Source organism: Ochotona princeps, chromosome 5, assembly GCF_030435755.1.
Source record: "Ochotona princeps isolate mOchPri1 chromosome 5, mOchPri1.hap1, whole genome shotgun sequence".
NCBI lineage: Eukaryota > Metazoa > Chordata > Mammalia > Lagomorpha > Ochotonidae > Ochotona > Ochotona princeps.
This window is the reverse complement of record NC_080836.1, coordinates 66,511,981-66,539,616: the sequence shown is the minus strand read 5'-3', so window position 1 is coordinate 66,539,616 and position 27,636 is coordinate 66,511,981. Positions and strand designations below refer to the sequence as shown.

General features: G+C 40.6%; 1 protein-coding gene across 1 annotated transcript; it reads right to left on the bottom strand.

The window, feature by feature from the left end:
• Nucleotides 1–703: 703 nt before the first annotated feature.
• WDR75 (WD repeat domain 75) lies at nt 704–27,636 on the bottom strand. The gene is made up of 21 exons (XM_058664711.1): nt 27,468–27,636; nt 25,344–25,473; nt 24,487–24,552; nt 23,571–23,661; nt 20,864–20,988; nt 19,723–19,793; nt 17,691–17,810; nt 17,118–17,206; nt 15,406–15,564; nt 13,931–13,990; nt 13,725–13,840; nt 11,857–12,032; nt 10,044–10,201; nt 9,454–9,634; nt 8,623–8,717; nt 7,942–8,037; nt 6,886–7,055; nt 6,289–6,348; nt 1,823–1,969; nt 1,395–1,486; nt 704–1,089 (listed from the first exon to the last, which is right to left on the bottom strand). The coding sequence occupies exons 1-21, from the start codon at nt 27,551–27,553 to the stop codon at nt 885–887; spliced, it is 2,493 nt and encodes an 830-aa protein (XP_058520694.1). The 5' UTR covers nt 27,554–27,636; the 3' UTR covers nt 704–884.

Below are 27,636 nucleotides of genomic sequence, written 5' to 3'. Positions count from 1 at the left end.
TAGTTTTTCCTAGAAGATAGGTTGGAGGTGAGTATTCTAAATAGTTTTGGGAATTGTACACAACTTCGTGAATGCAAAAAAAATTAATTTTGAGCTATATGTTTTGTTCATTAAGTTAATGTTACTTTCAATATAAACAGTTCCTGTTGGCTAATCATCCTTTTGTAACCATTATTCCACTGTGAAATTCTATGAGATCAACTTTTTTTGATTCCACATGTTTAAGAGCATGTGGTACATTATAAACAATGTGTACATTGTTTATTTCATTTAACATAATGTCCTCCACTATCACTTGAATTTTGGGTAACACAGATTATTGTATCGGTTTTTGTAAGAAATTACCACACAATAGGCAATTTACATACAGGAAAATGCTAGCCCGTAGCTCTGGAAGCTAGAAAAACCAGCAAGGAGTCACCAGCACACTCATCTTCCGGTAGAGTCCATTCTGGGTCACAGATGATTCTCCTTTTCCTGTGTCCCAAGTGATGAAGGGAAGGGCAATTTTCCAGGGTCTCCTTAATAAAGAAAGGCACTAATCTCATCAATGAACATGAACCTCCTGTGACCTAATCACCCAATTATCCACTCTAAATCAGAATGAGAACACACACTCAAAGCAAATTTGTGTACATTCATGGAAATATACTCTTTTTTAGACTTTATTTTAAAAATTTTTTTCTTTTTTTTTTCTTTTTACTTATTTGAAAGGCAGAGTGACATACAAAGAGAGACAGAGACACAGTTCAGTTGGCTCACTCCCCAAGAGGTAGGTCACAACAGCCAGGGTTGGGCCAAGTCAAAGTCTTTTTTTTTTTTTTAAGTGTCAACGTATTTTAAAAAATCAACAACGTATTAGAACTCTTCGTTACATCCAAGGCCTAAAGAGCAGAGATCCAGCTGTAGTCTACTTTCCTGAGTTTTCTCAGTTCCTTTTCTTCAGATTTTGACAACTGATGGAAAATGTCTTCTCCCACATCCATGTGTTTTATATCCTGTGCCTTTTCCGTAAAAGTATTTTCTTCATCGGAGTTGTCACTGTCTTTCTCTTCTTCCATATCTATATCATCTGGAACTTCTTCAGCACTTTGACAGAATAAAATCAAAACACTACTAAAAAGTATTTCTAAACAATGACTTTCTAAAACACACACATATATAATCTTATAAATCTTGTAATGTGTGCCCCTTGAAGATTGCCAAGTTATTATTAATTATACACTAAATCCTTAAAACACATACACAGGATCTCTTTCCTGAGACTGGTTTCAAAGTATTTCACTTGACCTAATAGCACTCCATCTTTCCATTATACTTAAAATCTGAGACAGAATCTCACCAGCCATCTTGTTGCCCTAAACAGAATAAACTCATTAGAAGATCTGCCTTACCTCCTTGTCTCCTTAGACAGCAACAGGGAATTGACGAACAACGAGCACAGGAAAGAAGCAGATGGCAGCACGTGGGCTGGAGTGTGAAGGAGCTATAGTGAAAAAGAAACACAAGCTCTCATTTACAAAGTTTATCTCTGAACACTCAGTTTCTTCAATGTTCCCTGTGCACCTATTATTGTAAACCACAGGACTCAAACATTAAAGGTTTTTCCCATCCCCAGAAAAATACCAAGCCAAACAAAAGTATTTCTTTCTTTCCACATTTATGCAAACTACCCACAGGCTTCCCAAGATCACAGCAAATTAATGTCAAAATCAAATAGTGTACAGCATACAAATATTCAGGAATGGTTTATTACAGGTTGAGTATATAAAACCCCCAACTTATAATCTGTTTCACATTAGTTATTTTATTAGACACTGACCTCATTAACTGCAGGTATGTTTTCTGTTACAGGTAGTTGTACCAGTTCATTCTCTGAAACCTCATGAAATTTTTCATCCTGTTGTTGCCTGTGCTTTCCCAATATGAAATAAAATGGGGTTGTTGGAAGGCTTTCTTCTGCTAGCAGCTGTAAAGATTTAAGACAAAAGCAATCACTTTTGTGGAGAGGACCTGCCTCTGATGTAAACACAAATTACCTGGAATGGAAGAAACGTGAAGGCCTAGTGTTTCACTTCTTTTGGAGATGTTAACAGTGGACCCTTATGTGACGGAAAACAATATGGATTTACTTAGCAGGTTCCTCATCAAATCTTACACAAACACCAGCAAAGCGTATCCTGCAACAGGACATTAACTTCTAGTGAAAGTAGGAGAGATGGCCATAGTAGCAAGGAGCTAAGAAAAACACAGGCTGGCTGGAGGACTACTGAGAAAGCACTTGGGTCTTCATCTGTTCCTTGGTGCTGGCAGGCACTCACAGTGCATTCTTGGATAACAGAATCAAAATTTTAGAGTTTTAGACTGGGGGTGCGGATGTTCTTTCCATGGCTGAGTCAATTACACTTCATATCCAGGGGCTTTGAGCACACTGGCAGTCTGATCCAAATTCCTGAGATGAGAACTCTGGAAAACTTTAACTGGGCATTTTGGCCAGATTGAGAGGAAACCTAAATTTAATGACACTGAGAATTTTCCTAACAAAACAGCACAGCCAAATAATTTTGACCAAAATATAATCCCCTTACAGGAAGACAACTTTCAGAAGGCTTATTTGCTAACTTTTAAATAACAGCAGATAACCAAAAGGCATCACTGTTAAAAACCTACATTATGAAAGACAGTGATCAGAGCAGACTGGAAAGAATCAAATATCTGGGGTTGATGTTATGATATGGGTGGCAGGTTAAGCCACTGCCTGCTCTCAGCTTTGTTCTGACCAACCCAAGGCTGTTACAGGCACTTGGGGAGTGGATCAGTGATGGCCGAACCATCTTTCTGTCTTAAAAAAAAGAACCAAAAAACCCTGATTGGTAAAGACTGAATTAGGTCAGAAGTTAACAGAAAACTAAGAAAATGGAAAAAGAAAGTAATTCTTTAGACAAAACAAGATTGGTCACAAAATAAAAAACAATCGGTGACTTTTCTGCTAAGCTATGATGTGTTTACATAGTTCTGACAAAGAAATATTGACTTGATAAATTAAGATTTACTTTTATTGGGAAACAGAGGAACATATCAGAGAATGTGTTATTATTTATATGTGAGGTGTGGTGGTATGAAAGCTAACACTTCAGATTCAACAGTAAGAGATAATATCCAAATAAAAAAAATCCAGAAATACAAATAGAAACACGTCTCTTCACACTATGGAACTTAGTAGAAACTCCAGCTGAAAACAACTGCGAGTGACTGTGTTTGCGGGTAGCGGCCGTGGTAGAGGTTTCCCTGAACAGCACTGTAGTGCTACTTGTCCCTCACAAAGAACTGGCTCCAGAACAGGTCATGCCGCGTTAGGCTATTGCACCTACTGGTCTGTGGGAGCCAGGGATGCTAAGCCACAGTGTCTAACGCAGGTGAGGGGCTGTGCCAAGCTGAGTCAGAGAAACCACTGGCAGGCGCGTGATCTATGGCTGGGCACAGGCCCGGCTGGGGAGCTAAGGGGACACCCTAACTGGGTTGAGGTTCCCACCAAGGAATACTGGGCTGGTTTGGGGGCTGTGTTCTGATCAGGATACGGTCGTAGTCTCCCCTGGCACAAGTGTGGACTGGTACTGGATGAACCAAGCCGGGCCAGACTCCAACACCATCTGGTGTTCTGGAGGACTAGGGTAGACGTGGGATGGACTAGGCTAGGCCTCATCTACTACTGAACCATGTGTAAGCCATATGTGGGTATGGATGAGCCATGGCTGGGCTGAAACATCCAACAGCAAGAACCAGATTGGGTTGAAGGCCAGTCAGGAAAGGCCACTGTTCCTGCTAGGACAGGAGGTGAACTGAGTAGGGCTGCTCATGGACCCACCAATATGCGCAAAGTCTGGCATTGGGAGAGGTTCTGATGGAGGAGCCTGGGCAACTCCTCTGGCAGGACACAGACCCAGCAGGTAAGCGCAAGCAGCACGATAGGAAACAGCCCAGAACAGGCCATGGAAAGTTACCCACTGGCATACATTTGGCATGAGTTGGAGGCAGACCAGGCTGAACCAGTTCTCGTCACCCACTGGCGAATCCGAGCACCAGAACAGAGTGTGGGTCAAGCCAGGTTCGGTCGCAACAAAAACTAGTGCACAAGGTGAATGCCAAGGTGAGGTTACCTGTACCAGATGTGACCACAGTGCCCAACCAGCACACGTGAGAACCAGGAAGGGATGGGGCAGAGCCGGCAAGCGGAATATGGGTGGGTTCCCTTGCTGGACAGCTACTCCCACTGGAGAGCATGAGCTGGGATGGGGGCAGACCAGACTGGGCAGGGCTACAACACCTGTGCACCTAATGTGGACTAGATCAGGGAAAAGCCAGGCTGGGTTGATTATTCCTACTGGTGCAAACAAAAATTAGGGTGGGTAAGGGTTGTTTGGGTTTAGTTGCAGCATCAGCTGGCAATGCTGGCACAGGGGGCTAATTCTGTGAAGTTAAACTGCAGAACCACCTGGAGAGTGCATAATCCGGGAGTGGGAAAGGCCTGGGAGGGAAATAGTGGACTCGTCCCTCTTGGGTTACCACTCCCACTTCCACGGGAGGGCACGACAACTAGGACAGGGGCTGGGGTGGCTAGACAGAAAGGCACCCAACAACATCTGTGTGGACTGCATAGTGGGAGCTGGTTAGATGGAACTAAGCTTTAATACAAATTGACATGTGTGAGAGCCAAATGTGGTGTGGGACAGACTGGACTACTGCTACACATACCAGGGTAGGTGGCGGGCCTGGTGGGGGTTATTGTGGGTCGCTCCAACTAGGCTGCAGCTCCCACTGGTTTATGTGAGGCCGGAGTGTGTGCTGGGCAGAATTAGGCTGGATTGCAAACACCCATTGGTTCCAGTGGAAGACAGGGATGGAAACAGAACCAACCCAGCAATTGCAACCACCAGCTGATCAGGGCAATGGACTGTGCCGGGTCCTGTACTCTCTAGTACATTCAAGAATCTGGACTGGGAACATCTCAGACAAAGTTTCTTTGAGACCTCCCCAATCGAAATGCTGGACTCAGAACCCTATCTATGAAAAGAAGAGGACAAAACAAGCCAATCAACCACCTCAGGTATATGTTGGCAGCGAAACACTGGGCAAATGGAGACTCTAACATGGAGTATGTCAATCAGTAGATTCTGCAACGACCTCATCGTGCTTGGAGTGGCGAGAAAGGCAGCAATTCATGACTGTTGAAATATCAAAACCGGGCCCGGCAGCGTGGCCTAGCGGCTAAAGTCCTCGCCTTGAAAGCCCCAGGATCCCATATGGGCGCCGGTTCTAATCCCGGCAGCTCCACTTCCCATCCAGCTCCATGCTTGTGGCCTGGGAAAGCAGTCGAGGACAGCCCAATGCATTGGGACCCTGCACCCACATGGGAGACTCGGAAGAGGTTCCAGGTTCCTGGCTTCGGATTGGCGCGCATTGGCCCGTTGCGGCTCAACTGGGGAGTGAATCATCGGATGGAAGATCTTCCTCTCTGTCTCTCCTCCTCTCTGTATATCTGACTGTAATAAAATGAATAAATCTTAAAAAAAATATATCAAAACCACTTGAGCAGGTCCCTTGGAACATGCCCCACATTAGGGCATGGGAGTGGGCGACTGGGTGGGGCTTCTCCCTTAACATCCCCCTTTACCCCAGATACATGAAGGAAACAATGTGGAAATAACAGTCTTACCCACTTTCCTGTAGCCCTTGAAGCTTTTTAACTATGTAACGATCATCAAAACTATAATAAAAAAAATGGGGAGAAAAAAAAAAAAACTGGTTCCAGAATCAATGGCCAATGTATTCTGTGTAGATGCCAAAATACAGAGATGCTTAAATCTGAGACGGTGTGCATATAACTTATGCACGTACTCTTGTATACTTTAACTGACCTCTAGCTTACTTGCAATTCTTAATACACATATCATGTGAGTAGTTGTTACACTATCATTGTGAAATACTTAAAAGCAGTCTCTGTGTTCAGTGCAGATGCAATCCCTATCCCAACATCCGCCCCCAGCATATTTTCTATCCATGGTTGGTTGAAATGTAGAGTGAATCTCTGAGATACAGAGCACCAACTGAATTTGACTCTTGAGATAATAAGCTATATTACTGCTAGTAATTTTGAAAAATTTGAACTCGGACTGTAAGTCCAGTTAATAAATCTGTTTTAAAATGTTCATCTTTCTCAAACTTGAGTTCCAAAAGACAAGCCCTTTTTAGGGAGACAACGAAGCCTACCCAATCAGCGGCGCAGCATACCTGCTTGCTTGTCGGTGTGAGTTTCTCTTCAGGAGACTTTGTACTAAATGTCAACAAACTCTGAAAAGACAGATCAATTAATGATGCAAAAAACTGTAGAGTGCAAAGCTAAATAAAGTGATGCAGATGTTAAAAAAAATGGGAGCTTGAGTTTTTTTGCTGATATATGTATCTGCCCACTGAAAAACAACCAAAACTAACTTACACAATAAACATGGTCACAGTTAAATGACTGTGTTCTGAGATACATTTCAAGAACTGCCAACGAAATAAAACTTGCCTGATGGATCAGATTCAAGCTACTATTTTTTTAGAATGGCAAATCAAATGATTAAAGTTAAAAGAACCCTGCTAATAAACACTATTTAAAGTATTTTAGTTGTCTTATGCATGTTGACTACCCTGGAGTTAATACAGGAAATACAGCTTTAAAGGAAAAATAGCTTTAACAAACTCACACTAGTAATTCTGCTGTACTGAATACATAAAACTGTTTCTTTGGGGGAAATGCTATCGCTTTTGGGAAATAATCCTTTAGTGAAAGTATTGTACCCAGAAATAAACCAAGCAATTATCTCTTTTGAGGGTAGTGGTTACCTGTGATCTTGTTAGGAAGTAAAACTGGGACCTGTTGAGCCACTGGTAAGCTTCTAAGGTGAACGATTCAGGGACATCACGTGGAACAAACACTCCCCACTGCACTTGCTCTGTGGAGATATTCTTTTGAATATACAATGGCCTTGGTTCACTAGGCTTAAATACAAACACTAGAGGGGAAAAAAACAAACAGATCATAACATGTTGCCTGAAAATTTAGTTCCAGACTCTGGCTGGTAGGTAATACGCATGCTACAATTTACTCCATTTAGCAAATGGCTCAGCTCCTGGCTATTTTAGGCTATGACCCAACAAGTGTCTATTGGTTGCCTACTATGTGCCAAGAATATTAGTAATGAGGCATATGATGATTAAAAAAAAAAAGAGAAAAGAAAGGAATCCTGCTTCAGAGACCAAAGCCTACTGCAGAAGATAGGCTTCAAAATATTACTGCTAAATTGTCTCAAGTGAGAGAAGTGTGACCATATACATAACAAGTGAGAGAAGTGTGACCATATACATAACAAGTGAGAGAAGTGTGACCATATACATAACAAGTGCGAGAAGTGTGACCATATACATAACAAGTGCGAGAAGTGTGACCATATACATAACAAGTGCGAGAAGTGTGACCATATACATAACAAGTGAGAGAAGTGTGACCATATACATAACAAGTGCGAGAAGTGTGACCATATACATAATAAGTGAGAGAAGTGTGACCATATACATAACAAGTGCGAGAAGTGTGACCATATACATAACAAGTGCGAGAAGTGTGACCATATACATAACAAGTGAGAGAAGTGTGACCATATACATAACAAGTGCGAGAAGTGTGACCATATACATAACAAGTGAGAGAAGTGTGACCATATACATAACAAGTGAGAGAAGTGTGACCATATACATAACAAGGGGTTGGAGTAGGAAGGAAAAGGCAATGTTGAGATACAAAATTGTCAAAAGCACATCTGGTTTAAGGCAAGTGTGACTGCAGTTACATTAAGGACACCAAAATGAAAATCTTGACTGCCAAGTATGGCTTCTACTTACAATCTGAGCCCACTGAAGACCAAGAAACTGCAGCGATATTCTCTGATTGAGGATCAGGTTCCATTACGCTAACATTTAATTTTGTACTCCATTCCACTGGGAAAAAGACAAAGGTGAATCACTTCTAAAAGATTTTTAAAAAGCTTTTAACATACACAAGCCACTCAACCCAATCTGCATGTGCTTGTTTACTCCCCAAAGCATGAAAAATAGCCAGAATTAAGTAAGGTTGAAGCTAGGAACTACTGATGCGAAATGTGAGGAAAAATGTTGAAGAGTTACTTCCAACAAAGTTACCAAATCCATTCAGTATTAAACAACTATGAAGCCTTTCAAATATACTCTGATGAGCAAAACACCACTGGTTCATACTTGGAGCAGACCAACATGAAGGTGCCAGAGTCACTGCAAGGTTGACACACATTAAGGAAACATTACAATGGAGCGCAGCTGAAAGCCAGACACACTCAGTGGAGAAAGCCAGGATGATCCAATTACAATTAGTTTGCCATCAAGTAATCTGCCACAAGCCTAGCACTCTTCAGGTTTTGGATATCTAATGTGTCATGTGAACAGCTATACTCTCCAGACACAGACAGGATCACTGAGTTCAGAGTGCTAAAGTTTGATGGCAGCTGCCCAAATGCATTCTCAAGTTACATTCAGAGTAAAAAGTCTTACATGCACAACTGAGCAGATTCCAACAGCAAAGAATGCCATTTTCAGTGGTACCGACAAGATATTTAGAGCATGTCATTTTCCCAAAGCAAAGGTGCCTATGAAAAAAAAAACACAAGGAAGTTAGCAACTCGCCTCTGGCATGTCTAGTTACAAAGCTGTAGGCTTCCAGAGGCTGTAGGTAGTGCTATATTTAAATGGATGAGTTTTTGGTCATCATTCTGATAAGAAAAGGGGCAACCATATACAAAAGGAGAGGTTTATTTTACTATTCTGGTTTTGTACTTGGTTTGATGGCTAGTTCCGTAACATGAGCCTTTTTCTCTAATATGCAGCAACGAATATGCAAGAGAAAACATGTTACAATGTACCAAAGTCACTGATAAAAATGTATCCTCTTTACCTATAAAGGAAAACCTGGAATTTTAGAAAGAAATTCAGATTCACGTATGCAGAGAATTATAATAATTTCATTGGTCATCTGCATTGTGTGCTCATGCCCAGTTATCTAAAGTAAAATGAGGATACACTGTTACAGTCCCTGGCCCTTCTCAGACACAGGTTTGAATGTAGTTTAGGTTTTCTGGGAATAACCAGAATACCACTGAGGCTTACGTACAATCTCTATTATTACCTGAGACACCCAAGGAAAACCTGTAGGCTATTTAAATATTAATCCCAACGACAGAAATGTTGGCATAGTTCATGTTATAATTTTCAGCTTCTTGTTTCATTTATCCATAGGCTATCTTTGGATAAAAGCACAAATTCTCACCAAAGTGTAAGTAAGTAAAACTTAAAAGTGCTACATGTTCTCCAAATGGATTTCCATACCTTATTTTTCCAGCTCGTTGGCAAAATGTACATTTAAGCTCCCATGTTTCTGAATCCCATATTGTGACTATTTCCTCAAAACTAACTGCTAGTAAAGAGCCATCTTCACAAAAACAACAGTTAGTTGCCTGGTATTTGTGATAGCTACCCACAAAGTCGCAGGTCCAGCCGACAGCTTTTTCTGTGGAAATAAAAGCCATGATGCTTAGAAATGGTATCAATGGGGATAACATAACAGAAAAAAGAAACAAAGACATACACACAAACAAAAAACCAAAAAAGTCTTCTCACACAACTTCAAGTTGAAATGCTATGAAGTGTGGACAGATTTGATCTATACCCCTTTTGGAAGACCTTGGCCTCCCTCTATTGGAGCAGGGAAAGAACTTAAGGCAAGCCAAAATCCACTTTGCTGTACCTTGTACAAGCTAGAATAATCAGAACAAGAGTCATCAGGAAGGCCAATAAAACGCTGAGGGAAAAAGATGTAAAATGTTGTCTCTCAAACCTATTAGAATTAAGCAAAATGCTATAGAATTCAACAAGCTGGAAAATGTCCTTGACATCCAAGTCTGAGGTAATTAACTTACTGTATATATCTGAATCGTCTGTTAATATCCATACTTTGAAGTGACCATCCTTACTGGTGGTAACCAAGGTGGGATTGTCAGACCTCTCCGCATTACAGAAACAGAGAGCTGTGATTTGGTCTTCATGTGGCATGCTGATCTTTGTGTTAAGGACAAACCTAGTGGGAAGGAAATCACAAGTTCATTCTTGTATCAGAAGAATATGATATTCTGTACATATTATACATTCTAGAACAGTATCTATCAGCATGGGCAATGGAGAGGTTATCAACCAGAATGACAATGAAGTACTCTAGTACCACAGGATGTAGTATTTTTGTGTAAAATGTACTTTATAGGGATCATTACGTATAATAGTCCACCTACTGGCAAAAAATGAGTATAAAAGTCATCAATCAGCAATACCTGAAGGCCTACTGTACCGCTCTGTAGGAAAATTGTACTGATTATGATTCACGGTCTGCTTTTGCAAATGACTGGAATGCCCATGAAAGTCACTGTGTGTGGCATAGAAACTCAGAAAAGCTATTCAAACCACCTTGATCACGGTTTTCTGTTTTGAGACACCCAACTACTTCTTAAAGCTGTTTTCCAGGTTAAGAGGTGAGTGCAGTGATCTTTACACGCATAGATTGTAAGAGGAATGACAAGAGATAGCTGCCAAATCCTTTTGGGACCTTTGTGCAAATGTAAAATGTAAAACAGGCTTCTTTACAGTATTCCTCTGAAAACTGGTAACACAACAGGTATGTGAGTACTAAGCCTGGTTCATGCCATATAGCAGGGAAGTGATAAATGTTTGCTAGAGTTATCAGTCAAGAAATCAGAAGGCTCCTTGTCTAATCAAAACACAAAGATTATGGGCCCGGCGGCGTGGCCTAGTGGCTAAAAGTCCTTGCCTTGAACACACTGGGATCCCATATGGCCGCTGGTTCTAATCCTGGCAGCTCCACTTCCCATCCAGCTCCCTGCTTGTGGCCTGGGAAAGCAGTAGAGGATGGCCCAAAGCCTTGGGACTCTGCACCCGTGTGGGAGACCTGGAAGAAAGTTCCTGGCTCCTGGCTTCGGATTGGCTCAGCACCAGCCATTGCGCTCACTTGGGGAGTGAATCAGTGGACAGAAGATCTTCCTCTCTGTCTCTTCTCCTTTCTGTATATCTGACTTTGCAATAAAAATAAATAAATCTTAAAAAAAAAACCACAAAGATTACATATTATATCTTCAACTACACTTTAAAGAGCAAGGAAATATTTTTATTCTAATCTGGGATTTTTCTGTAATTTTAAAATATGTCTTTGGTGCCAAGAGCAATGGCTAAATCCTTGCCATGTAAGCATCAGGATCCTATATGGGTGCTGGCTTGTATCCCAGCGGTTCCACTTATCATCTAGCTTCCTGCTTATGGCCTGAGACACAGCACCTGGCTTTGGACTGGCTTAGCTCTGGCCATAGTGGCCATTTGGGGAGTAAACCAGTGAATGGATTGTCTCTCCATAAACCTGATCCGCTTTCCAATAGACAAATAAATAAAGGAAACACAGTACAATATTAAAAAAAGATAACGCCTTTGGGTGTTACTTTTCTATTTCTTCATATATCTAATCAGATGACATCACATCATGACTTAAGTATATCAGTGCCTTCTCAGAGCAGAAAGTTTAATTAATGGCTTTAGTATAAGAATAGCACCTTTCTCTTATCTCTAATTCTAAAATCTACTAAAATGAAACAGCTCAAAGTATGACAAATGAACAAAACAGGAAGTCAAATATTTTATATTCGGAAATTAAGAAGTGATAATGGGTTATATTACCCTTGTGTTTTCTTATTATACGTCCACAGTTTCATCTGTAATTCGGGTTCCGTTTCCTTTTCTTGCCGTTGTTCCACAGTTGCAAGCCAGTTACCAAAGCGGCCAAATGCAGCTTTTCGTAGTTCAATTTGGATCAGACCATAATCATTGATATATTCTTGCTGTATAATATCTAACTGACAGATCAAAAAAAATCACAGGTGCTTATTAATGCAAATATCTAAATGTTAACAATCACTGAATGAATTGGTAACTACCTATCTCGAAGATAACTTCTAGAATCTATAGTAAAAGTATATTGGATTTACAGGAACAGTGAATTGCTGCTATGGACCTGGTACATTATACAGCATCAATCTGGTGATGACTATTTCTCAATGATCTCAATCAGTTGCTGACCTTGTCAAGCACAGGTCGACTAAGATCTACTACTCGATACAACAGAACCTCGCACAGTAGTACTTTTCTTTCGTTTCTGAAGACAGGTAAGAAAGCTTCATATAACATGACAAGGCTAAATTCTATAACACAAGATGCACAGAGAGTTGAAATTGAACCTATTATTTTCAGTCAGAAACAAAAAAGATAAACTGTGTTCTAAGCAGGTTGTTGTTTCATACAGCGAGTTAAGCCCCCCACTAACATTCATTTGAGTGCCTGAGATCAAGAGCTGCCTCAGCCTCTGACCCAAGCTACTGCTGTTAACCTGCCTGGGAGGCAGATGACGGCTCAAGTACTTGGGCTCCCGAGTTCCTGGCTAATGGCTTCAGCCTGTAACAGCATGGCCATTGTAGACTTGCGTGGAATGAACCAGTAGATGAATGATGTCTTTTTCTGTTTCTCCCCTTTCTCTTTCAAGTATTAATAATAATACCAATAAGAACAATGAAAAAAAATCTGATATCCTTAAAAAAAAAAAAAAAAAAAACCGGGCCCGGCGGCGTGGCCTAGCGGCTAAAGTCCTCGCCTTGAAAGCCCCGGGATCCCATATGGGCGCCAGTTCTAGTCCCGGCAGCTCCACTTCCCATCCAGCTCCCTGCTTGTGGCCTGGGAAAGCAGTCGAGGATGGCCCAATGCACCCACGTGGGAGACCCGGAAGAGGTTCCAGGTTCCTGGCTTCGGATTGGCGCGCACCGGCCCGTTGCGGCTCACTTGGGGAGTGAATCATCGGACGGAAGATCTTCCTCTCTGTCTCTCCTCCTCTGTGTATATCTGGCTGTAATAAAATGAATAAATCTTTAAAAAAAACCAAAAAAACCAAAACTGATATCCTTGCCTAATTGTTAAATAAATTTAGTGGTCATTGTAAAGTGTTCTAAGCTTCAATTCTTCTTCAAGGCACTGTATCAGCTTGCTTTCTTTGAAAGGTTTTAAAGGCCACAGTGAGAAAAAGATGAAGTGTCTAGCTGCGGTGACAGAAATCTAACAAGTACTATGGGGAACAAGAAAAAAGTAGCAAGGTTTGTATTTATCAGGATTGTAAGTGTTTCTCCATATACTATACATTTTTTATTGTCAGTGTGTGAATGTGACAGTGTTCATAATAAGAAGACACAGATTTGTGTATCAATTCAAATATACTTATTTCCTCATCCATGTGGCTCAAAGGCACAGATGTGTTGGGTAGCTGAGTACATTCTGAAACAAAATGAAACAGAAAAAGACATCAAGCAGGAACATCAACTGGCTTATATGTAAACTGTAACTATGGCCTCATTAGAATTATGCTAGAACTAAACTAAGCATCGACAGGTAAGACTGTTTAAGTTCAAATAAACATAGGATGGGACTTTGTTTTGGAAGTCAACAAATAAATGACTCAGTGGTTTCCATCCATTTTAGGACTAGTTAATGGATGACAATCTTACATTGTATAATTGCTTATCATTCTGGAGAGAATAAAACTGCAGGTGTCCAGGTTTCCCATTCAAAACCAAGGCTTTAGTTCTTGGATCCACCATCAACCCAGTAAAGATGTTCCTATCTGCAAAAGAAGTGACAAATAATAGTCAAAACCTGTGAAATATTCCTCTTAAAATGTACAGGAATCCAAATCCAAAGAGCTCGGCAATACCTTTCACTAGGCCTTGAATCACTGCAGACACCTCAAGGTTTCGGTGAATAATGGTCATTTCTGTGGGTTAAAAATAAATACATCTTAGAATACAAATAGCTCAGACCGTCAATATGAAAAAAGCCACCTGAATTTGTATTATTATGAAATATACCAGATTTTAAAACAACAAGGGAAGTTCAAGTAACTTAGGGATTTTACTAAAAATTTCAAGAATGATTTAGTTGAAAAAAAAAAAAAAAAAAACCCCAGGAGGTAAGGAGTTTAGGCTGTTCTGAACATCAGTTTTATCAGTTAAGTACAGGAATACTTAACATTTAAGTATTAATTCAGAAATAATATACAACAGATACTATTATGGGGTGCAGCCAGTGACAGCCAGCACCCACTGACAGCGGGCAAATGAAATTTGGCTGTGTTCCCCAACCTCTGTCCTAAAGGTGGGTCCTAACAGCAATGGAATGATAATTCCATCCTCAACCACTTCTCCCATGTCCTAATTTAGCCAGGATATTGGATGCAGACAAGTCCAATTAGTCTAGGCATTTTTAGCTACAAGCCCAGTTCCTGTTCCTGCCCATCCAACGATCACTAATCAACTCTTTAGCCCACAACACTTAGGTATTCGCTCATGCCCACCTGTGATTCACCTGTCAACTGAGAGGGGACGGTATTGTATTGTTGTGTAACCACTCCCCTCACAAGCCCCTTTAAAAGGCCCACGAAGCAGGGGCACTCACTCTCTTTCCGGCCAGGTGCTTCCATTACTCTGACACCTCGACTCTTGGCTGACCCAGGACAGGTAATCCCCTGAGCATGGTCCCTGTTTTCTGCTTAGATGAGGCAATGGTTATAATAATGTTGTTTATGGTTTGTGTACTATCTGGAGTTCCAGGAGAGGTGAGGCCTAGCAGTAGTAGAATGTGGGCAGAGAAGCCATGGAAAGGTGAATGTCTGCAGCTTTGTAAGTGTGTCCAGGTTCTTTGTGAGTGTGTCCAGGTTACTCGTTGCATGTCTCTTAGGATAACTTATATTGTTGGGGAAGCTGGAACCTAGGTTTTCAGCTTAATGGATAGACTTAAGGATAATGACCATTTGTTCCTTTGGGAATTATGATTCATTGGATTATGATTGGTTGGATTGCCGTATGGACTTGTGATTTGCTATTGGGCTCTATTATCACCAAGCTTAGTGAATAAAGACTCCTTAATAAACCTTAGACATGTCTGGTGTGATCTCGCTCGCACCTTGCAACCATACTTGGTTTGAAACAACTCATGAATGGATTGCTCAGTGATGTTCATCAAACAGGAAGAAGCAATGAGCTCTGGGATTTGCATGAGGCCTAGCCCAGGATGAACAGTAATTGCTCACTAAATCATCAGTGACTTAATAAATTTCAGGTCTACTTTCTGCTCTTTCTGACTGCTTTTTAAAAAAAACATCTTCAAAATAAAAACAAAATTTAAACTTACTATTATCAGAGTGAGATGTACAGAAGAAATCCCCTGCAGGTGAGACGGAGATGTGCTCAATAGTAGCTCCTAGACGAGGCAGAAACTCTTTATTCTTCTCCATTGTATCACGCCATTCCACCAGCACAGATTCACGACCACCACTTAGCAGACTGGTTCCTTCAGAGCCAACCAAAGAAATGAAATTAAGTTCTTTTGAAATATACAAACAAGGCATTATCACAACTTTAAATATAAGACAAATGGTTTAATGATCATTGGTGCAAGAATGTTTCCTTCCAACAATATCTAAGCATATCTTCGCCAACGATTATAAATGCTAGTTTGGCCAGAACAACATATTCTAACCCCAGATACGTTGAAAGACATCTTTTCCTAACACTTAGTAAAAAATAAACAACTTTATACTCAGCCATGTAATCCAAAAAGAATACTTTCCAGTGTATTTCATGGGACCAAAACAACACTACAATAAAACCAGGATGAAAATCGCCAAACAAAATGTCAGCAGCCTGGATCCATTAATACATTAAAAGAGTACACGCCAATGCAAAGTTTGTTCAGAGATTATTTTGATACCTCAAAAACAAATGAGTGCAATCAACACAATTTACAGAATAAAGAGAAAAATCATTTATTTGAATAGGAGCAGATCAAGTAAATGACAGAACTCTATACCCATTTCTGGTCAAAAATTTCAGTAACTCAAAAATCAACATTTAAAAATTTTAAAAGCTTTATCAAGGCTGCCTAGAGATCGTTAATGTGAAAATGTCAAATCCGAGCATTTCAAGCACTAACGGTAAGACCATTAAGAAAACTTCAGGTACTGCCTATGATGACAGAGGGTAGACTAGGATAAGGACCCCAAATCAGAAGTCAGTGATGACAAATCCCAGTCTTTGCCCTAGTTTGGGGAGGGACCACAGTTAAGAAGAACTTGACGGGGAAAGGCAGAAGAACCATTACGATAGCAGAGAATAAATCTGGAACACACATATTCATGTGCACAGAAGCACAGCACACAGACACTCAGCACTTTGGGGGCGCTAAGCAGGGTAGGTGCAGAAAATAGTTACGTTTTTATCTGCAGGGTCAAAAGTTACTTATTTCCTTCCTAATCTCAATCCCTACATATTCTCAACTACACTCTCATTGCATGACTCTGTGTCAGACTGTGTCCCACCCCAATACACTACTTACTGTGACCAAAATGAAGACTTAGGTAAGCTGATGCCTTCTATTTCCTGGAGTTCCAGAGAATGAAACCAAGTAACCTAAGAACTTTTTAGGCACAGACTTCTCTAGCATCTAGCATTGCTTCACAAACCCAGTGACTGACACATACCAACACAACTTACAGCAGCATTTGAGGTGCTAAAAGTGACTACTAGCAAAATGTATTTTGAATTTCTACTGAAGACTACCTTATTCACTTTAGAGCTGTTTTCTTTACTTCTTACAGCTGTATTATACAAAATGGAACAAAGCTGTGCCTTATTTAATTTAAAACAATGAACGAGGCAATCCAAAGTGACAACCAAGAGCTCCAAATCTCACTTATTAGCCATGTGACCTCTGGGATGATACATACATGCTTACAATTCATCTGGCCCATGTAATTCTAAACTTCTCAAACTATAAATATGATGAGCTAAAACACTTGATTTACATACTTAAAATTTTAATTCAATGATTAATATTCTACTTACCTGTCACTGAAAAAGCCAAGTCCGTAACAATATCATGATGCCAATGTAAGCATGTGTACGTATATTTCCTTTCATCATCAAAATTCCTCCTACCAGAGGAAAACAAAATTATCTAAATCACAAATGCAGGTTAGAAAAATAGTGATACAGCAAACATAATGAATGATTATATGCCAAACATAAAACAATCTTAACATCAGGCTAACTAGTCTTAATCAGAAAAATCGGCACTGTCCGTTTCTAATCAGCCACCACAATAAGACATTTAGGGTATCCATTAAAATCTACTATTGTTACTCTTATTTTCTAGGTTAAAAGTTGACAAAAAAGTTCAATTCAACAACATGAGCGTGGGATTTTTCATAATCTTCTTACAAGCCCAATAACGGAACTGCTAAAATACTAAATATTAAATGAACAGCACAATACTGAAAGAACAGAAGGATGGCAGCCAAGTCAGTCTATCATGGCAGGGGCTTTCAGCACTTTTTTCATACATCTGCAGATAGCTGCTCCTGCAGGGGTAACATTAACAGTCACATCAATGATCATTGTGAGTCAAAGATAACTGACCAAAGCCGGATTTTGCCATCCAGGTGCCCGGATGCTATGCAATCTTCCTTTGGGTGGCATGCTACACATGTGAAATTGTTCTTAGCATTCTTCTTATTCTTAGATGAGGATAATGTAAACCTAGAAGAAAAATGTTCATTACTGAAGTCTCTAACTGAGTGGTGATGTTTTTGGGTAAAGGAGGAAATCCAAATTGGAAAGTTGCACAGCTCAGTGAATATAAATGTATTTATATGATTTTTATTTTTAGACACTTTGATCCAAGAATCAAGCATTCATTTTGCAAACATTTATTACTATAGAATATAGCTTTACAAACCTAATATTCTATCACACCAATTTTATCTAAGGAAACCACTAAATGTGTTTAAAGGGGCAAATCCACTTGTTCTAAATATCCTATTTGCTATTCTTTACCTAAGAATCTACTAATTTTTAGCTCTGAAGAAGTCAGGATCCATACTAAAAAATGCAGAGAAAACAAATGTGAGGGCTGGGTGTTCCTTGCAGAGTTAAGATGCTACTGAATACATCTGCATCATATGTTGGAGTGACAGGGCCCGAGTCTGGGCTCCAGGCCAGGTTCCAGCTTCTTGCTCACTTGTACTCCAGGATGCAGTGGGTTGATAGCTCAAGAACTTGGTCTCTGCTACCCGGATGAGAGGCCAAACTGACCTCTGGGCTCCAAACCTGGCCAATGTGGGTTTCTGGGGAATGAACCAATGCATGCGAGATCTCTTTGTTGGTTTGTGTTTCTGTTTCTCTGCCTTTCAAATAAAGTATAAATAAATACTTTAAAAACTAGAGTAAAAAGAAAATAAATGTTAATCTTGGGAGAATAAAAGGGAGCAGGAATAGCATCATGTGAAGAATGACAACTCACTGTTTAGCACTAGTCTGAATGTTTTCTTTTTCATCTTCGCAAAACTACTGAATCTACATCTGCATTTTTAAGATTATTTTTTTTTGGAAGGCAGACTTATAGTGACAGAGAGAGAGAGATATCTTCCATCCACTGGTTCACTCTCCAAATGGCTGCAACAGCTGGAGCTTAGCTTATCTGAATTCAGAAGCCAGGAGCTTCTTCTGGGTCTTCCATGTTAGGTACAGGGGTCCAAGGACTTGGGCATTCTAATGCTGCTTTTCCAGTCCATAAGCAGTAAGCTTGATCTGAAATGGAGCAGCTAGCACTAGAACCTGTGTCCCTATGGGATGCTGGTATGCAGGTAGATTAGCCTGTTGAGTGACCATGCCAGCCCACACACCCGCATTTTAACTCTATGTTAATTTGGGGTGTGTCAGGGTTCAAATGGACAAATTTGACTAACCCATGTGTCCCAGAGCTTAGACTATTTCCTATTGTGGTAAAATGGCAATGATGGTCACCTGGTGAAGACTTTTAAATTGCTTCCAAATATAATACCAAGTTTATAAGTGGGAAAAACCTTCCTAGGATTTTGTGACTAACATTCTCTCCAACACTGTCATGGCCAAAAAAATGTCTCACAAACCCTGGTAAGATGAATGTAGAAACACCTCTGGAGCAGAGAGAGGGATGAAATGAAATTCTAGCCTATGTTGTTCTAACTCATACCAGTTGTTGACCTTGCTTCATGGCTTCTCATTTATGGAAACGTATAGTGATGGAGTACTGGGATCTACCACATCCAGATGTGGGGGTATAATGCAACATGCATCCCTGCTTCCAGACGAAAGATGGATTCCCAATCAAACTGTTGGAAATGTGTAGATAAAGGGATGCTGGACTGCCTGACAAATCTGTACCAGCAATGTTGGGGTACACTTAAATAAGAGACTGATGGAATTATGATTCCTTAAGAATGTCTATACCATCGTTGCAAAATGGGGAAAATTCTGTCGGGGGAGAGAGTCCAGGGGCGGGGGGAGGGGAATCCCAGTCTATACAAAATTGTACCACATAATTTAAAATTCAAAATAAAAATATTTTAAAAAAGTTAAAAAAAATTCTAGCCTAAACGAAAAAAAAAAAAAAAAAAAAAGGAAACCTTACCTTGATGTTGTTTTTGTTTTGAAAAAATAAACAGACAAGTAAAAGTCCCGTACTGCAGCCACATACTCTCCCTGTTATTTCAAAGAGATGGTAACATTTACTAGAACAATCAACGCTGTTAAGGAAGAAGTATCATCAACACAATAGCTGGCACCAGCAGTAAATGTGATTGGGAGGATAATCCTATCTTAAAAGCAAGAATTGAAAATTGCAATTGGGACACATTTTGTCATCCTATTTTCACCTCTTTCCCACGGAGTTGGAATTGCTAGGTAAAAAGATACTTATACAACTTTAGCCCATACCCTGCCAACATGAAGTGCTCCAATGGATGTGAATCACAATCTGTGGTTTTGTGTTGAAGTGACGATTAATGATATTGAAGAATTATGATAGGAACAAGTTTTCTCTGACAAATTAATCCCTTTCAGAAGAGAGCCAAAGAAATGCTATAGAATGTATGGGTGAAGAAACAAGCCAGTGAAGTGACACCCAGGTGTGTCAGATGGCACACAATGTTTAAACAATAAAGTAATTTACTAATAGGGGACAGCTAAATAAGACATGACACGAACATTACAGTTATCACCCTCAAAAGCATTTTCCTATTCATTCATGCTGAAATGTTCAATAAAAAGAAAAAAAGACTTTTGATCCTAACTGCGTGGAAAAAGTTATTTCATACATGCTAAAGAATATGTCTACAGAGGGAACCCACAAATCTAATTCCTGATTATATATTTTATTTCCTTGCTGTGATTTGGTGTAACATCCTAAGATTCATGAAGAAGTATACTCATGGATAGCAAAGGGCCATTTTTGAAAGATGCGGCTTTAAAATGAAACCATGTGATACTAGCCTTTGTATGGGATAAGCCAAAAGATACGGCACAAATGCCCAAACACCGGGGTAATTAAAAAAATTACAAGGACAACAGAGCAGAGTATACAATCTAAGAATGGTCCTACAAACTCTATACGATAAATTTTTGCTAAAGCAATCACTTAGTTACTTAGATAGCGATCATTTAGTTACTAACAAACATATAGTTATTTAAAGCAAAATAAACCCATGATACCATAAAATGACCAGAGAAAAGAAATTTTAGGTGCGAAGCAAAAATAAGAAAACCAAACCTACCTCATTTCCAAAGGCAACACACTTGGGTGACTGATTTATATAATCCAAAACAAAGGAACGCTCTGTAGCCTGTATTTCTTGGCTTGATGATTTTGGCAACTTCACTGAAACCAGCTGAAAGACATCTAGCCATAGGAAGCTACATGAATATAAAGCCTCTTTAAAGAAATGCATTTGTTCATATGGAATCTTTAATCAGTAACTTAGAGTTATTTGAGGTCAAGATTATGCTAGGATAACTTGACCAAAGTGTAAGAGTTGAGCTCTTTGTTTGAACACGTTAAATTTTCAACAGAAATATAACTCCACAGTTCATATACATACATGTCTTACACAGGCAAAAACAGAAAACAATGTGTTTGATAGGTATATTCTACAAATCCAAGTACTTAGGTAAGCTTTAAAATGGAAACAAAACATGAACACAGGTGATTGGAACAGCCAAAAACAGCAGGCCACCTGAGACAGCTTCCAGAACAACTATGGGCTGCCACAACGGTTTTAGAATAATCTCTATTTCTGTAACATGGACAAGTGCTTCTCTTCATACACCTTTAAACACATTTCTCCCCAAGGGCTTCATGTATTTAGAAAAAAATCAAAACCTTCCCCACAGTTTACAAGGTAGTACGTGACTCATTCTCCTAGGAAGCCTCTTCCAGGTCTCCCAGGTGGGTACAGGGGTCCATGGTGTTCCATCCTCCACTGCTTTTCGAGGGCATCAGCAGGTAGCTGCATCAGAAATGCAGCGTCCAAGACTCAAAGAAGCGCCCATATAGGATACTGCTACTACAGGTGGAGAATTAGCATGCTACAACACCACGCTGGCCCCTATTTTCATTTTCACTTGGAAAACACAGAAAGAGAGGGGTCTTTCATTTACTCATTCACTCTTCAAATGCCAACACATGGAAACTGGTTAGCACATTGCACAATAGCCATCTTAAAGCTCTCTTGTTCGGACAGGGTACAGGGGCATCATGAATGCTAAGATCAAAAAATCTCTTTGGATATATCCTTCATGTTAGTGTTCTATAGTATTAAATTCTGTAATAAAGGATAATTATTTGTAATCTCACACTAGGAATCCCTAAATGTTCTGGCAGATGACAAACTAATAAGTGAAAATATGATTAATGATAACTTAGCCACATTTTAGGTTTTTAACATTAATCTATTTTATTTAAAAAAAAATTTTTTTTTAAAGATTCATTTATTTTGATTGGAAGGCAGATTTACAGACAAACAGAGGGAGAGACAGAAAGATCTTCCATCCGTTGCTTCATATCTCAAGTGGCCAAAATGGCCAGAGATGAGCCAATCCAAAGCCAGGACCTTTTTCTGGATCTACCATGAGGGTGCAGGATCCCAAGGCTTTGGGTTGTCCTCTACTGCTTTCCCAGGCTAAAAGCAAGGATCTGAATGGGAAGCGGAGCAGCCTGAGTCACAAACCGAAGCACTTATAAGATCCTGCAAGGCAAGGATATGGCCACTGGGCCATGGTGCCAAGCCCAATCTATTTTCTATAATACTTTGTACACTGATTCAAGATGCACTGATGGGTATTCAATGTGGGTAAAATGATAGTGACGCTGAAGACTGACCTTTACTAGGAAAACAAATTCTGGCCTATCTTTGCAAACAGTTTTGAAATTTGAGCTCTGTAGTATATTATTAGTCATATATAAAATAATCAAGGCTAGTTCTTTGGCACAGTGTTTAAGGTGTTGGTTGAAGTGCCTGTACCCCATATTACAGGACCTAGTTTAAGCTCTAGCTCCACTTCAGATTCCCTTTTTCTGCTAAAATAAACCTGGAGAGGAACAAAATGAGCTTGAATAATTGGGCCCCTGCCACTCATGCGCAAGACTTGGACTGTTTGGAGCTCTGGCCTTCAGCATGGCCTAGGTTGGGAAGTGAGCCACCGGATGGAAAAGTTTTCTCTGTGCCTTGGCAGGCACTGGGTGCTGCAGTCAAGATGTTTGTCTGCGTTCCAGTTGTGGCTCCACTCCCGGTTCCAGCTTCATTACTGACCTGCTCCTGAGCAGGCAGCAGGTGACAGCTCAAGTGCTGGGATCTCAACACACACGCAAGTCCTGAATTGAGTCCTAGGTTTCTGGTTTGGGGGGGCACAGCACTGCCTATTAGAGGTGTTCGGGAAGTGACTAATAGATGAAATCTGCCTGCCTGCCTTTCAAATAAATTTTCAAAAATAAAAAAGCATCATCACTGTGTATTTTAGAACTAATGCAAAGATTCCCCAAATGAACGTACAAAGAACAAATGCAATTCAAACTCAAAACATCATTAACTTGAGATTGAAATGAAAATGAAAAACCTTGAGGAGCTGGATGTGGCACAGCACGCTAATCCTTTACCAATGGAGCTGTCACAGGCACTGGTTTTGCCCCAACTGTTCCACTTTCAATGTAATTCTCTGCTTGTGGCCTGGGAAAGTACCAGAGGATGACACAAGTCCTTGGGCCCCTGTACCCACGTTGGGACCTGAGGGAAGATCCTGGCTCTGGGTTGGCTCAGCTCTGGCCATTGTCCTTGTGGGGAGTGGATGGAAGACTTCTATGCTTGTCTTTCCTTCCCCATCTATAAAAATCTTTTCCAAAAAAACACAAAATACATCTTAAAAAGAGAGAAAATGAAAAATCTAACTCATTCAATGCCAATTTACAAATTGTTACTTTCAGGATACCTGGTTCTTCTTTACTGATTGTAACAAAGACAGAATCCGGAGCAGAAGCAACAAGAAACAGAGCATGGAGTTCATGTCCCACCACGAAAGTCTGAAAGGGAAAAAGGAACATGCCATTTAATGTCTGTTTCCTCCCAAGAGGAATTTTAAGTTCCAAAAGAGCGGGGATTTTTTTCCCCCTTTTTTGCTTACTGCTGTATTCCCAAAAAAGAAGAGTACCTGAATGATGGTCAATACACTTACTAACAACTCCCAAAGTTTGGGACACACAGATTTACCTCATTTCTTTTAATGGTTGTATAGCATTCTATAGAATTTTAACTAACATGAGTATATTTTTCCTACCCAGAAACTGTGTTACAGGGACTATATATGTGTATCACTTAAAAGTGATTCAAAGTTGATATTGCTTGGGGAAAACTATTTCAGATTTACTCTCATTGGTAGTATACCAAAAATTATTTCTCTGCATTCTATCAGCAGAGGTTGTTTTTTTTTTTTTTAATCTGTTAATCTGGCTAAACTAACAGTAGAAAATGCCAGGTCATTTGTTTTAAGTGACATTTTTAATTAATAAGGTTAAGCATCTCTTTATGTTTACATGCTACTTGCATTTCTCTTACTGTGTTATCATACAGTTCTACTCTGTTTCCTCTCTGTCACTCACTAGCTTGGTGGCTTTTTCCTACTGCCTTTGGGAATATTTTTATATATTAGGGGATATCTTTTATAAATACCTTCTAGTAAAATCTTATTAGAAGTTTAAAATTTTTTATATACTTGAAACATCCTTTCTTGTTTTTCACTGAGGGTATACATTTCATAAGTAGTTCTTACAGAGGAAAACAACATGCGCATTATACAGTTTGCTACTAATCCTTTTCACCTAAGGAAAACTCAAGATCAATCCACATACCTTTATTAAAATCCCATCTGTGTAGTCCCATAGTTTAATCGTGCCATCAAAGGAACAAGAATAGAGCTAAACAGGATAAAAAAAATACAAAACAGATTTTAAAATGAAATGCATTAACACATCAAATCAACAGCTAATTTTCTGTTCACGTATTCACTGTTAGTCTTAAAGACGTAGAGTCATTTACTTACACTGCTTTTGCAGAACAACCTCATAGCCCTCTGAAGAGGACTCAACCTTAAGTGTTAACCAAAACGGAGGGGGAAGAAAAGCCAACTTTCTATCCTAAGGTGTAAATGGTTAAGTATTGGATTATGATAAGGACTAAGAGCGTTGCCCTTTTTGTTAGTCAAGCCACCTCCACCTTACGCAGGCACTTGAAGGAGCGTTTCTCCTGTGACTGGAGAACGTCCTGATGCTTGCGGCAGTGTGCTGAGCCCTGCTGTGATGCTGGCATCCCCCGTGGGTGCTGGTTTGAGTCCTGCTGCTCTACATTCTGATTCAGCTTCCTGCTAACACGCCTGGGAAGCAAGTTACCATGTGAGGCTCAGATGAAGATGGGAGATCTCCTTCTGTCTTTCCTTCCTTTCACCCAACTCCACCTTTCCATTAAATAAATAAATCTTAAAACAAAACACTGCAACACTTCAAATCCATCAGAGCTTTGGTAAAATGTAACAGGACTTATTACGTGCTTGGAAGCTGTGGCATCGACATTTCAGGACACTGGTCAGGGACCAGATTTTAGTAGCACCAATAGATTATTTCTCTAAAATAGTTTTCTCAGGCAAGTTCGGTTCAGTGTTTTCTGTCGACACAGTCAGTATGAGCACATTCAAGTATCAGCTGGTTTTCACCTGTAAATGGTTGTTGGGGTTGAGCTGGATTCCAGTCACCAGATTTTTATGTCCATGCAAAATGTGGACACACTCTTCTGTGGCTGTGCTGTAAACTTTAATGAAGTCTCCGGACACACACAAGATATACCTGGTTAAAAAGAAAAGCAGTGATTATGTGCTCCTTAAGCAGCATGATCTTGTATTACACAGGATAAAAACAGTAACACGGGCCAGTGTTGTGTTGTAGTGGGTAAAGCCGCCACTGTAACACTGCATCCCATAAGGGCACAGGTTCATGTTCTGGCTGCCGCACTTCCATCCAGCTCCCACATGGATGGCAAGGACACAAACACGTGGGTCATCTTCCACTCTCTACTCAGGAGAAAGCTGAAGTGCAAGCAGTACACTTAGGTTGTAAACTGGCTCTGTGATAATAGAACACCAGCATGACAAGTGGCAGGTTATACTACAATGCTAGATCCACCATACATTTTTATAAAGTCAAGTGCAGATAACTTCAATTGCCAGCCTTATCATTTTCTGTATGAATGACATCAGAGAAGTTGCTTAATATTTGTAAGTTCCACTGTTTTTCACTGTAAAATGTAAATAATTATTAAAGAATTTAAATGAAACAGTACAAAGACATGTAGCAAGCACTCAATAAATGGCAACGGTACCTAGATCTTGTGAATGGCAAAGAGGGCAATACAGTCACAAAGCCTGCCATTTAGGACTCATTTCTGTTAACATCGTAGAGGAGAAATTATGGGTGGCTTCAAGCAGGACCCAGGATTTAAACTAGGCTCTTAAGGAAGTATAACTTAATGGCTGGGAAGGAAAGAGAAATAGCAAAAATAAAAAGCAGGGTAATAACTAACCCCTATTTAGATGAAAAATAGAGTGTACCAACCTGACAAATAAAGTGTGAACAATACATAAACACAATATGAAAAAGGAGAGTTGAGCCAGAGCAAGGCAGGCACTGATAGCCAGAGAGAAGACCTGTTGTGAATCAGGCAACAGCAACAAAAACATCAGAGCGTTCTGACCAAGAGTAGGGATAAGTGTTAGGTAATAAACTTCTAGAAGAAATGTTCCAGCATACAGAATGATCTGCAAGCGGAAAATTATTTAGAGCCAGGGATGTTAGCATTGGAGTCATTTCGGAATGTAAAAGCTGGGAAGGCTGGAAATGTGGAAGACAACACTGCCCCACGGCTTCAGTGTTCTATTTCCCAGCATTCTAACGCCATAAAGGACAGGACTGAGTAGCAGCTGTTGGGGGGCTGCGGGATGCGAGAGGCCAACAGTCCTGGCTGGGAAGCAGCAATGTCTCGCACCGGAAGACCAAGGACTTCCAGGTTACCCACCACGCCCCACTTGCAACAACGCATTCTAGTAGGCCGAACAGAAATGTTGTCCTAATATCAACAGGAATGCCACTCTATCCCTAAGTGGTCTGGGCATCTTTTTTTCTTTTCACAATGTTTCTTTCACATAATGTTGACAATGAAGCAACATTGATGACAAAGGAGCTACACTAAGTCGTTAAATGCCAGGCACTGCCAGGCACTGGCCATGCCTTCTAATCGGAGTACTAAATATTATTCCCATTTTACAGATAGAGCAACTGAGGCCGACTTAAGCAATCAGATCTCAACATGGTTTCAGCTTGCTCACAATTCAACACGTTTTCATGCTCAACTCCAAAACGGGCGGCTTTTATTTTTGGCTATGGAGAAAGTATAATTGTTAATTACTTACTCTTTCCCAAACCTGATCTCTATACGACACACCGGCTATTACTGCAAACGCAGTGAGGTACTCACCGGTGCCTGCCCCATTTTCCCTGCGTCCCAGCGTTCGGAGCTGCTTCTAGACACGTGCACCCGCCCCCGCGCCCCTCAAGTAAAGTGTTCTGCAATGGGGAGGCGCACCGCAGCCCGCAATACTACAGATACAAGGGGATTCTTGGTGCTCTAACACAGCACCAGCGCCGGCTGCCTGTCCCCGGCGTGCCCGGTGCTCGCCCGCGCTCGGCCAACTCCACTGCCCAGATCGGCCCGCAGGCACCTCGCCATGCGCCTCACAGTCCCTCCCCGCCCTCGACCCGGCCAAGGACACTGGGGGTCCGCATACTTAGAATCCGCAGAGAACACGGCCCTCCTGAAGTTCAAGGCGCTGCCGCCACAGCGAACCACGCGGGGACTCTGCTCCGCCACCATCTTCGCGCAGACGCAAGACTCCCTGGCCCGAGAAGCCTCAGACTTCCTTAACTGAGCCGGGTAACTGGGCGTGTTCCCAGCGC

What these genes read in the sequence shown, in the direction of transcription:
- WDR75 (XM_058664711.1), bottom strand. Translation starts at nt 27,553, where the DNA reads ATGGTGGCGGAGCAGAGTCCCCGCGTGGTTCGCTGTGGCGGCAGCGCC. An exon ending in AATCAGTAAAGAAGAACCAG is followed by an intron (nt 20,989 to 23,570) that starts GTATCCTGAAAG and finishes TCCTATGGCTAG; the next exon opens with ATGTCTTTCAGCTGGTTTCA. An exon ending in ACATACCTGCAGTTAATGAG is followed by an intron (nt 1,487 to 1,822) that starts GTCAGTGTCTAA and finishes TTTTCACTATAG; the next exon opens with CTCCTTCACACTCCAGCCCA.